General features: G+C 43.3%; 1 protein-coding gene across 8 annotated transcripts in view; it reads left to right on the top strand.

Annotated features, from left to right (window-relative positions):
• The window catches only part of ppfia4 (PTPRF interacting protein alpha 4), a 51,839-nt gene that overhangs the window by 31,448 nt on the left and 8,611 nt on the right, over positions 1 to 11,780 (top strand). For 5 of the 8 annotated variants that reach the window (XM_019881348.1, XM_019881351.1, XM_019881350.1 and 2 more), the window contains 17 exons: positions 1,031 to 1,132; positions 1,373 to 1,537; positions 2,577 to 2,651; positions 3,152 to 3,223; positions 3,998 to 4,219; positions 4,706 to 4,840; positions 6,076 to 6,210; positions 6,513 to 6,596; positions 7,243 to 7,374; positions 7,469 to 7,531; positions 8,186 to 8,283; positions 8,485 to 8,614; positions 8,986 to 9,182; positions 9,834 to 10,062; positions 10,146 to 10,181; positions 10,324 to 10,445; positions 10,607 to 10,728. In XM_019881348.1, coding sequence (XP_019736907.1) covers positions 1,031 to 1,132; positions 1,373 to 1,537; positions 2,577 to 2,651; positions 3,152 to 3,223; positions 3,998 to 4,219; positions 4,706 to 4,840; positions 6,076 to 6,210; positions 6,513 to 6,596; positions 7,243 to 7,374; positions 7,469 to 7,531; positions 8,186 to 8,283; positions 8,485 to 8,614; positions 8,986 to 9,182; positions 9,834 to 10,062; positions 10,146 to 10,181; positions 10,324 to 10,445; positions 10,607 to 10,728 — 2,119 coding nt within the window. Of the gene's footprint in view, positions 1 to 1,030; positions 1,133 to 1,372; positions 1,538 to 2,576; positions 2,652 to 3,151; positions 3,238 to 3,997; positions 4,220 to 4,705; positions 4,841 to 6,075; positions 6,211 to 6,512; positions 6,597 to 7,242; positions 7,375 to 7,468; positions 7,532 to 8,185; positions 8,284 to 8,484; positions 8,615 to 8,985; positions 9,183 to 9,833; positions 10,063 to 10,145; positions 10,182 to 10,323; positions 10,446 to 10,606; positions 10,729 to 11,780 lie in introns of those variants that run through there. The other 3 variants (XM_019881354.1, XM_019881349.1, XM_019881353.1) reach the window with 2 other exon arrangements.

Here is an 11,780-nt window from a genome sequence, read left to right as displayed (position 1 = left end):
TTTTGGGGGCGGCCCGCCACTGGCGCATGTACATGTGGGAAGCATTGAGGCAGTTATGTTTGGTTTCACAGAGCCGATGAATGATGTCGGCGAATTCAAGTTAATACGGCTGATCAAAAAATGTGCATAAAATGCAAAATATCATCGTTACGCGTGCCATTGCCACAGATGTAATAATTCTCTGTCGATCAATTAACAGGCAACAGAATGTCAAGTTCTACCAAATCTGTTCAAATAAAGGCATCGTCTATGCTAAACACCTGGTATTCTCGGCAGATGAGTAAATAAACGCTCCAAGCTCCGACTGGATGAAATACAGCAACTTCATAACGCATGCTTTGCAACTGTTGAAATGGGACCTGTAAATCTATATTTACAGCTCACGCATTAACCTGAATGACTTCATGACCTGAGCAGGAAGGCAGGTCACATTGAAATAAATCATTAGAATGTAGGATGAAGATTTATGTGAGGTGAAACAAAGGTTTTGGTGAATTCCATGAAATGTGTGTGTGTGTGTGTGTGTGTGTGTGTCCTGAGACAAGGAGGGAAAGCATAAGCCCGTGAGTATTTCATTGGACAAAAGCCAGAAAAGTACCGCAAGAAACAATACACTCAAACATATAGAAGCACATGGTCAGAAGCAAGACACTCTTGAGCTTCTGGGGCCAATCTGTGTGAGTGAGGTCAAACTTTGGAAGTGATTCTAAAACTATCAGTTACAATCTCGTACTCACTACCTCTGCAGATGTAGTAGATGGCAGAAACGGGACGGAAAAACAAATTGTCATCGCACTAAGAATATTGTCACAACAACTAACTGGTTACCTTTCATATAAGCAACATCCCGAGAGCGAAACATCGCAATCCTTTCAAACTCAGCTGCCCAATGAATAACGTCAACATATCTCTCTGTGTTTTTACCCAGATGCGCTTAATTCCCCAAGATGAAAGCCAACCAAGATGATGGCTGATACAATATTAACCTCAGATGCACATGTGTGTGTGCATGTGTGTGTGTGTTATGTAGGAGTTTGCCACCCTCACCAAGGAGCTGAACATATGTCGAGAGCAGCTGCTGGAGAAAGAGGAGGAAATATCGGAGCTGAAAGCCGAAAGGAACAACACCAGGGTACGTGTGCATGACTGCGCTTCTGTGTTTGTGTCTGCGCGTTTACGTCAGCACGTGTCAGATTGAACAAAATATTCTCTTTGATTTCAATTTATTATGTGTGCCTTTGACTGTATGCATTGTAGTATTAATAGAAATGGTTTCATGTGGGTGTGCACGTGTGTGGGAATGCGGGTGTGTGTGTGGGTGTGTGTGTGTGTGTCTGTGTGTGTGTGTGTGTGTGTGTGTGTGTGTGTGTAGCTGCTTCTGGAGCACCTGGAGTGTTTGGTGTCTCGTCACGAGCGCAGTCTCAGGATGACGGTTGTGAAGAGGCAGCCCCCCCCACCATCTGGAGTCTCCAGTGAGGTCGAGGTCCTCAAAGCCCTCAAGTCCTTGTTTGAACATCACAAGGCTCTGGATGAAAAGGTGAACGCCTTCAAACGTTATGGATAACTAGGACACTCTGCCATACCCTCATTTGTGCCAACACACGGCGGTACCACTTCATAGGAAGGAAACTACATGAGTTGAGTATAAATTGTTCATTGATTGTGAATGTTTAACGGCACTGTGTGAATCAGCTGGTACAGTGGCATTGATAAGAACAGCAACAGAATACTGAGCCCACCTTTTAATGGTCTATTTTGCTTCTGTCATTCTTGTGAATGTTATAAATACTGTAACTCTAAATCACGGGTGTCAAACTTATTTTTGTCGCAGGCCACAGTTTAGTTAGCGTTTTCCTTGGAGGGCCGTTATGAGTGAAACTATATAAAGAAGTCAAGAATAACGGTTTATTCACCTATTGTTTAAGTTTCTGTAGTGAGAGGTTCGGTAACAAGAAAATGCTTACTCTATCACTCTTATTTATTACAAATGAGAATTTGAAATGTTAGTAAAGATTTTAGCAAGCATCATGAAAGTTGCCATCTTTGATTTGCTTTCGTGGGCCACATAAAATGAGTTGGCGGGCCAAATCTGGCCCCCGGGCCTAGAATTTGACACCTGTGCTCTAAATGATTTGCAAAGACATCATCACAGGCATGAAGCAATTTAAAAGCACTTATAAGGACTCCATTTTACAAATTCGTCACTGTTGTGGGAAAGGAACTCCTTGGCAACCACACGTACTTAATTAAATGACTGGAATAACACCCAGCAGAGCGCAAGCCTTCACAAAGAAAAAAAATATGCCCCCGTATTTTTGTCATCGCAACCCATTAAGCACAGTAACTCAGTATTTGTACTCCATTACATTACAAGACTGGTTATTAAAACAAAACATAGGTCAAAAAACACACCTAACTCAATTTATGTGGGACACGGGTGACGTAAGAGTATCGTGTGTGTGTGTGTGTGTGTGTGTGTGTGTGTGTGTGCGTGTGTGTGTGTGTGTGTGTGTGTGCGTGTGTGTGTGTGTGTGTGTGTGTGTGTGTGTGTGTGTGTGTGTGTATATGTTGGTCAGGTGCGTGAGAGGCTTCGCGTGGCTCTGGAGAGGGTATCCACCCTGGAGGGACAGCTGTCAGCTACCACACAAGAGGTGAGGTGATTGCAACCGTTTGATCAAATCTGTGATGGTAGGCCAACTAAAAAAAAAGGGGGGGAAAAAAAAACTGTGGAGAGAATGGAAGCCATTTCTTACGGTAAGCATGCTCCCCTAAGTTAAGGCAACATCGAGTAGACAGGTCATGTGTATCACTGTGTCACTGGAAAAAAGTACTTTTCAATCGTGGATCCTAAACTGCCTGAAAATGGAAATTAAACGAAATAAAACATCAATGTTGATGAAATTACAGGAGAGTGGTCAAAATAATCGAATAATGTTATTGCAAGGCCTTTGGCTGTGGATGTCCTATAAGAGACGATAAAAAAAGAAATATTCATAAAAGGCTCAGTCAAAGCGGACTGCATGAGTCTTATAAGATTTCAAGTTAGAAAGGCTTGCAGCTCTTGGGAGTTTAGTTCATGGATTCACTCAGAAAAGAATGAAATGTGACTATGATTGTACTTTTCTCTTTTTTTGTTCATTCTACAATTCAGCTGAGCATGGTGAGACAAAGGAAGGATGGCGACTCGGCGGAGCGAGCAGATGGATCCAAACCTCCATGGAAGGTCTTCCTGACTGTGTGATTGTTTTTCTGCTCTGTGCTTTATTTTATGACAGTCTGTCTTCGGCGCACAGCTACATTATTTCTACTTTAAATTGAACTAAGAGTGATTACTAGTTGTTTGGCTGAATTGACCTTACATGATCGCTTATTAAAATAGTGGTACTCCCAACCTTTCATGTTTGGAACATCAGAAATAGTTTGTGCTTGAACACGCTGTTTGTTTGGGGTTTTTTTGTGGTTTTTTTTTAGACCTTTGGCTTCAGCTTCAGGGTAATTTCACATTTTAAAAAAAGTGAGCAAAAGATCACGGGCATTTTTCAGCCAGTTTGGAACGTTTGATTCTCTAAAAACAACCGAGTGAGAGAATCACCTGGTGTGTTTAATTGCACCACTTCAAACGGTTTACTTGTAATACACCGTGTGGGAGTTTTTTTTGGGTGCCCGTCTGTTTCTGTGTTCATTATTAAGCAATAGAGTCCAAATAACATGGACTGCCCAGTGGGTTGCCTGTCTAAATATGTATCCCTTAAGGTCTGCTCAATTAATCCACTTCACTTTGAGCTGTGAAGAGAGAGGGAATATCAAAACAACAACATGGCCGTGTAGCATCAAACATCCACGTTTGCATAAACTCGCCAATGTGTTATCTGGGTCATCCATCTTTATCAGCCATCTTTGTTGTTGTCATTAAAATCGGCACCACTCAGACCAAGAGATTATTTTTGGTGGCCGAGTGCGCTCGCATGTCCATGAACTGTGCACATCCACCTTGCAGAGACTTCCCAACGGCTCCATAGATGTTCATGATGACGGCAGCCGTGTGTCTGAGCTTCAAGAGCTGCTGGACAGAACCACTAAGGAGCTGTCTCAAACCCGCGAGCACTCCGCCTCTCTTAACGGTCGTGTGGCCGAGCTGGAGGCCGAGCTGGCGAGTGCCCGACGAGAGCTGAGTCGCAGCGAGGAGCTGTCAATCAAACAGCAGAGGGACCAGAGAGAGGTGAAGGGCGTGAATCTAAAATGTAGAATGTTTTTGTAGTGGAAACGAGGCAAGGTGCAAGGTACAGCAAAATAAGATAAAAGTGGAATAAAACATAATTTATTATGGTTCGCAGGAAGCTCATAGCAATCAATCCCACTAAAGATGTGAATAATGAGCGTTGAACCTTGATATTCTGACCTTGAAGGTCTCATTAATCTTGAGTACAGGATATTAAATTCATTATTTAGGTTAACCCCTAACTGCACAGTCAATAACTAGAATGAACCAATACTTATGTCTGTGTTAAAAAAAAAAAAAAAAACTGACATTTAATAGATGAGACCCATTTTGAATTCATAAAATATGGACATTTGAAATACTGTACATCTGAAATGATCATATTGCCAACCAGACTTGTATTAATGCCTTTTAGCATGACACACATTGCAGTAAAAGCTATTTTGTTTTTTGTGTTTGAACATGATTGTGTCTCTGCGCTTGCAGAGGGAAGACATGGAGGAAAGAATAACAACATTGGAAAAACGTTACCTCGCCGCCCAGCGAGAAACCACACATATCCACGACCTCAATGACAAGCTGGAAAACGAACTGGCCACCAAGGACTCCCTGCACCGACAGGTTACACACACACACACACACACACACACACACACACACACACACACACACACACACACACACACACACACACACACACACACACACACACACACAATGCCGAGCAGTGCTTTAATTTTGAATTTTGATACTGTCAAAGCACATAAAATGGCTGCCTTGATGCTAATCTCAGTTGTGGTATATTTAGCACATCGAGCCAACAGTGGGCACAATATGACCAAAGTTGCCACTCATACGGAAAACAAAGGAGCTGCTAACTCCCTTAGCATTGACAGATTATAGCTTGAACCATTAGTTGGTTGTTCGACCCTCTGCTGCAGCAATATTATTTCCGCACCGGATCACAAATCACTCCATTTCACAACCCAGAACACAAACATTAGCCCCAAATATTCTTTATGTTGGGGCTAAAGTCATTTTGTCAAATGTAGCCAATAAAGGTGGCTAGAAAAATAGCTAGCATGGCTCAATATACTTGCATGTAAAACTACTTGCTGTCATTATTCTCTGTTAACAACTGTCGTGTCCTGACACAACATACATGATTGTATTTTTTAACTATGAGTAAAGCTAACTCCTTCCTTCCTTTGCCGTTTATTTTTTTAATACGCTAAACTAACAGGAACATCTATAACTTGATGTCTCATAATAGTGCCACCAGTAGGTGAAGGTTCGCTAATGTGGGCCGGACATAATGGGTTTATCACAGACAGGTAATTGAAAAATATATAGGGGGGTCTCGGTACAGCATATGATGGTTAGAAACAGCGTAAATTGAATTAGTTTATACAGTGGTCTTACATCCAAATGAAGATTCGATCGCTGCCATTGTAGTGTAACTTTGTTGTTAAGTGATGACACTCTGTCCATTGAAATACAGAACATGCATCATAGGTCAGAATTGACTTTTATTTGCACAAAATTATTTTTGACAGCTATGCCTCAGAAATATTAGCACCAGGTATGGAAATGTACATATTTGGGTCGATAGTATGTGTATGAAAGGTAATGGGATGTTTTCATCGAGTGGAGAAGGTTCATGTGAAGTGCAGGGTGAATTTGAGTTCAGGTCCCAATCGGGAATTCAAGCAGCGTCCTCCACATGAGCGTGTTCTCGCTAGCTACACGACTGTCTCCTGCATACTGCTGTCACACTTAGCTCCAATATGTGTTTGTGTGTGTGTGTGTGTGTGTGTGTGTGTGTGTGTGTGTGTGTGTGTGTCTTTGTGAGTCAGAGCGAGGAGAAGGTGCGCCAGCTGCAGGAGATGCTGGAGATGGCTGAGCAGAGGTTGGCTCAAACCATGAGGAAGGCTGAGACGCTGCCAGAGGTGGAGGCTGAGCTGGCACAGCGAGTAGCAGCACTGTCCAAGGTTACACACACACATGCGCACACACACATTCACACAGACGCACGCACACACACATTCTGAAAACATCAATGTATGGTCATTGAAACTTGATGATAAGTCAAGGAACAAGAAGAGTCAGCAGATTGGAAACGTCAAACAAATTACAGTTTAGCAGTCAAAGGTGACTTATAAATTTGGGACACTACCGTGAAGAGTGTTCTTTTTTTCCTGACATATAGCTTATAATGTATGAATCTATGATTTCACTTAGCAAGGACTAGCTAACTGTGTGCAGACGCATGAATTAGTGTCTCCGCTTTTAGGCTGAGGAGCGTCATGGCAACGTGGAAGAGCGGCTCAGACAGCTGGAATCACAACTGGAGGAGAAGAACCAAGAACTAGGAAGGGTTTGTATGTGTGTTTGTGTAAAAGAATGTGTGTGCGTGCCCTGCAGGGTCTCTCTGACCTCTCAGTGTCTATGTGTGTGTGTGTGTGTGTGTGTGTGTGTGTGTGTGTGTGTGTGTGTGTGTGTGTGTGTGTGTGGACTGATGCTTCATATTAGTTGGATGCCTCGCTTCTGTGCTCCCTCATGCATACACTCATACACACACACATCATTTTCCTGGTTCATTGTTGCATGAATTTGAACCAAATCCACATATCGTCCCCACGACACGTTCTCCCGCTCTCCCTGCATCGAAATATAAGAGTGATTTTGGCGCTATCTTTAGATTTGGAATAATTCCCACTTGGCAAATTTTTTCCCCTCACACTGCCATTGTTTGTCTATATTTAGTTGATGGCGCTCTCTCGGAATCTGTGTCTGGGTGTCTGACTTGATTTACTTCAATAGGCGTAGCTTTTTATTGCCACAAAATGGCTGTCAATAAACAAGACGCATTATTTACCGAGCTGACCCGCAGTTTATCCGGCAGCCAGTCTTCTTTGACGAAGTACACACGTCACGCTTTCAACCCATGCAGAAAGATCTCGATCAAGCGGCGTGAACAATTAAAAGAAAATGAGGTCTGGTATATTGTCTGCGCTCGTCAGGCTCGTCAGCGGGAGAAGATGAATGAAGAACACAACAAGCGTTTATCCGACACCGTGGACCGTCTGCTCACTGAGTCCAATGAGCGGCTGCAGCTCCATTTGAAGGAACGCATGGCTGCACTGGAGGACAAGGCGAGCACAAAACACTTCGTTACGGCCTCAAATGAATATGCGTGTTGCACCTTTGGTGTACATTTTGACATAACTTCATTGTCTTTGCTTCCAGAACTCTCTTATACAAGATCTCGAGAACTGTCAGAAACAGCTGGAAGAATTCCATCACACACGGGTCAGTGCACTTGAAATCGACTGACGGATTCAAATAATTAGTCATTTAGCCATAGGGAGAGATTAAATACAGCGTAGGATTACTTAGGTTTTTTTTTTGGTTTGTTTTTTTTAATTGATTTGAGATGTCGCATAATAACGCTGACAAAATAGATGCTAGTCAAACAAACTTACAACTTTTCAATGGTTATTAGCTTGCTTGGATTATCTGTTAGGGCTGACTGTACCTCAAGAGAAAACCAGGTTTTGTTTTCCTAGATGAAGATAAACCAGCATTTCTGTTGTATGTATAATTTTTAACCAGTAACAGAAAGCTAGCTCTTTCGTGTTTTCATTTTGTTAGCTGGCTAAATGCTGTCGTGACATTTATAAAATGCTTTTATTATCTTTTTTTAGTGTGACTATTATTTGTGTTGTTTCAATGCCTTTACTTAGAGGTGAAGTCCAACCCCAAAATGTTCTTTACAATAATATAATCTATGCGGCCATTTCGCCAGTTCCTTTCAACTGAAAATGACCTCACAGTTGCTCAGCCAATCACGGCTCAGCTTAAGAAAACATATGATGGCCAAAAATGACAGAGAACATGTTATTGTCAAAAAATATTTTAGGGGTTTTGACTTCCCCTTAAATTACGAATTTTCTTGTATCGTAGGAACGTCTGATTGGCGAGATTGAGAAACTGAGGAACGAGATTGACCATATGAAACGTCGCAGTGGAGCATTTGGAGATGGAAGTTCAAGTCACCCTCGGTACACACACACATTCACATCGTAAATTATGCAGTACCTGAACAATGTATTGATTACCAACCACTACGCACACTAGTATGCCATGACAGATGTCACCTTGTTCATCTGTCTACTGTATGCAGTGACATATAGAGGCAACCAATACAATTAAATGCTCTTCCACTGATGACTTTTTTTTTTGTTGTTTTCATGTCACCTCAGGTCTCATTTGGGCAGTGCAAGTGACCTTCGCTTCTCTGTGGTGGAAGGCCAAGATGGCCACTACAGCACAACCGTCATCAGGCGGGCACAAAAGGGAAGACTCTCAGCGCTTCGAGATGATCCAAACAAGGTGCAATAACCTTTGTATTTTGCCAAACCATTCCGATCCACACTGAAAGGCCCTCTGAGCACGGTGGCCAAAATCGAGTTACCGTGCCAATCTTCTGACACACATTTTGCTTTGCTCGGAAGTTACTGTATGCTGCTGGTCTGTGATGAGGAGCTTCATGCCGCGATCTTCACGCTTCAACTTCATTCTCTACTAACCTCTCTTTATCTGTCCCTCACCTGCTGACACGGACATGCTCTCTGATGTAAGTCTCACGTTCATTTTCATAACAACCCTGAAGTGTACCAGTTATTTATTTATTTATTTATTACATCATCCGCCCATATTCTAGTATGTATTTCCTCAATATGTGACCCCTCGTGTGTGTCTAGGTTTGCGGCATGTTCGAACAGGACTACCCTTCGCTGCGAGGGAGCGTCAGCCACCTCCTCGGCAGCGACATCGAGGCCGAGTCTGACCTAGACGATGACGTTAGCTCGGCCATGCTCTCCCCAAGCGGTCAATCGGACGCTCAAACTCTTGCTTTGATGCTGCAGGAGCAGCTTGATGCCATCAATGAAGAGATAAGGTGACGTGACTCCTCTGTTGTTACTTCTTAGCCTGTTTACGATCGCTACTGGAGCCCAGCCGGCTTTGGGGTCAGAGTCAGGGCACATCCTGAAATGGTCACCCGTGAATCACAGGGGCACATATAGAAAAACATTCACACTCTATTTCAAGACTTGAGAAGGGACGTAGCCAGAAACTACTCGGGCGAATCATTGTGATCAATTGTCACCATTTTGCATATTGTGATCAATGGCTCATTCATTCAAATCATATCTAAAAAGCACAATAACACAAAACTGTCTAAATTCTTCTCAATTCTAAATGTTGCTTTTTACTTCGGTTTGCTCCTTCGTGTATTTTGAGTGGGTGTGCAAGATGTCCGCATTTTGTTTCATATAGCCATGACTGTGCATGGTATGATAAACAATGACTTCTCACCTATGTTGTTTACAGTGGTTGCCATGGGGTGAAATATTTTTGATTGATGTCGCCTATCAGAATTGAATCCCCTGTACTTAAGAGAGATTCTTTTAGAGTTTACATTCATTACATTTCTTATTGAAATATGCAGCTAATTAAAAAAAATGTCACAGTGTAACAAGAGGTCAGATCAAGAAAACGACCATGTTTGAGCACACTCAGCTAACATTTTTTTGTTTGGTATGGACAGGATGATCCAGGTGGAGAGAGAGTCGGCTGACCTGCGCTCGGACGAGATTGAGTCCCGCATGAACAGCGGCAGCATGGATGGACTGAACGTGACGCTTCGACCGCGGGCGCTACCCACGTCGGCCACGGCCCAATCTTTGGCGTCATCCTCCTCGCCGCCTACCAGCGGCCACTCGACGCCAAAACACCACGCGCGTAACACCAGCCACCATCTCGGCATCATGACTCTGGTAAGAATCACACGGACAGCACAAGGTTCAGAAGCGATGGAGCCTTTTTTTTTTTGTAGTCATGCGTTTTCTTTACTTGGTAGCCAAGCGACTTGAGGAAACACCGGAGGAAAGTTGCAGTAAGTCCACCAGCAAAAGTCAACTTGTGCATTACTTCCTTGCTCCTTCTGCAAGGTCTCCCTCCCCACATCCCTAAATCTCCTCTTCATCCAATTCTTCCATTTCTACTTTCCCGTTGATGAGATTTGTGATTTTTTTCAGTCACCGGTGGAGGTGGACAAGGCGACGATCAAGTGTGAGACGTCACCTCCTTCCTCACCGCGCAGTTTACGTCTGGAAACCAATTTCGCCCAGTTCACGGGCAGTCTGGAAGACGGACGAGGGTACAAACACGCTCACACACAACAGGAAGGGATGAGAGTTGGCTTATACTTCAGGATCCTGTTTGTTTAGTTCCTCCTCTCAGAGGATTCTGAATCCCAACACTTCTTACAGTGAAAAACAAAGGCCTCGCTAATTATTGTCTCATTTGAATTTATTTCAGAAAGCAGAAGAAAGGTATTAAGTCATCTATTGGCCGGTTGTTTGGCAAGAAGGAGAAAGGAGGTCGAATGGAGCCGACCAGGGATTTTGCCAGGGATGGACAACCGCTACCAGCGTTAACAGGTGCAGGCCCACTCTGTGGACTATTGGTGCCACACCTTCGGCAAATTTTTGGACTAATCAATCAGGGGTCTGGTTTAAGATTATATTATAGTCGAGCAGGGGTGTCAAAGTCATTTGAGTTCAGTGGCCACATTCACCCCGATTTGAGCTCAAGTGGGCCGGACCACTATAATCGTGGCCTAATAAGCTATAAATAATGATGTTTCCAATATTTCCCCCTTTTTTTTAATAGTCCATTTGGAAAATAACAAATGAGTGTAAATGCAGCAAAAATAATGAGTCTATATACCCTTTGTGCCTTTTCTAAAACATGTTTAGAGCTAAAAAATTTAAACTGACAAACTCCCACATCCATCTGGAAATTTTTACAACCTCAAAACTGACACCAGACAAGCTCAAGTGAGAACTTTTCAGAAAGAGTGTGCACTTGTCGCCCTGCCTTGTAAATTTAGACATAAAAAATACATACAATACAATACAAGTTGTGGATGTCCATTAGGGTGGTCCATTTTGGAAAAGTTTGTCGGATTCGTCGGGCCGGGTCGGAAATCTTGTCGATACTATGACACAAGGATGTGTGCAAAATTTTATTCCGATCGGATAATTTTATCCCGTCCCGCAGAGCGACCAAAGTTTCCCCTATGGAAAGAATGTTACCGGGCTGAATGGTAGTACGGTTTCTCCCGTACAGTAAGGATTTTGTTTTGCTCAGTTCGCACTTGCAATAATTCAAAGACGGAAGACAGGAACGCATGTATTGCAAAAAAGGCAACCGTGGTTATCCTTCAACACTGGTGAGATTGTTGGTCCATGTTAACTGGTCCATCTGTCTATCTGTCCATCTGTCTATAATGTCCATCAACACTAGTGACACTGTTAGACCGCAAAAAAAAACGAAATCCGCCGTGCGTGCCATCCCATGCCTACTTCGCGCACGGGTGCAACGCCCGGTGTCGCTCCACGACCTGCAGAAGGTGCTGTCGCTGTTCCTCGTCGCGCGTAATGGCGCCGCAGAACGCGCTGATGAGGGCGACGCCCCTCTCCGCAAAGTC

The sequence above is a fragment of the Hippocampus comes genome, unplaced genomic scaffold (genome assembly GCF_001891065.2).
Source record: "Hippocampus comes isolate QL1 unplaced genomic scaffold, H_comes_QL1_v1.1 scaffold68, whole genome shotgun sequence".
Lineage (NCBI taxonomy): Eukaryota > Metazoa > Chordata > Actinopteri > Syngnathiformes > Syngnathidae > Hippocampus > Hippocampus comes.
This window is presented reverse-complemented; position numbering and strand designations above follow the sequence as displayed.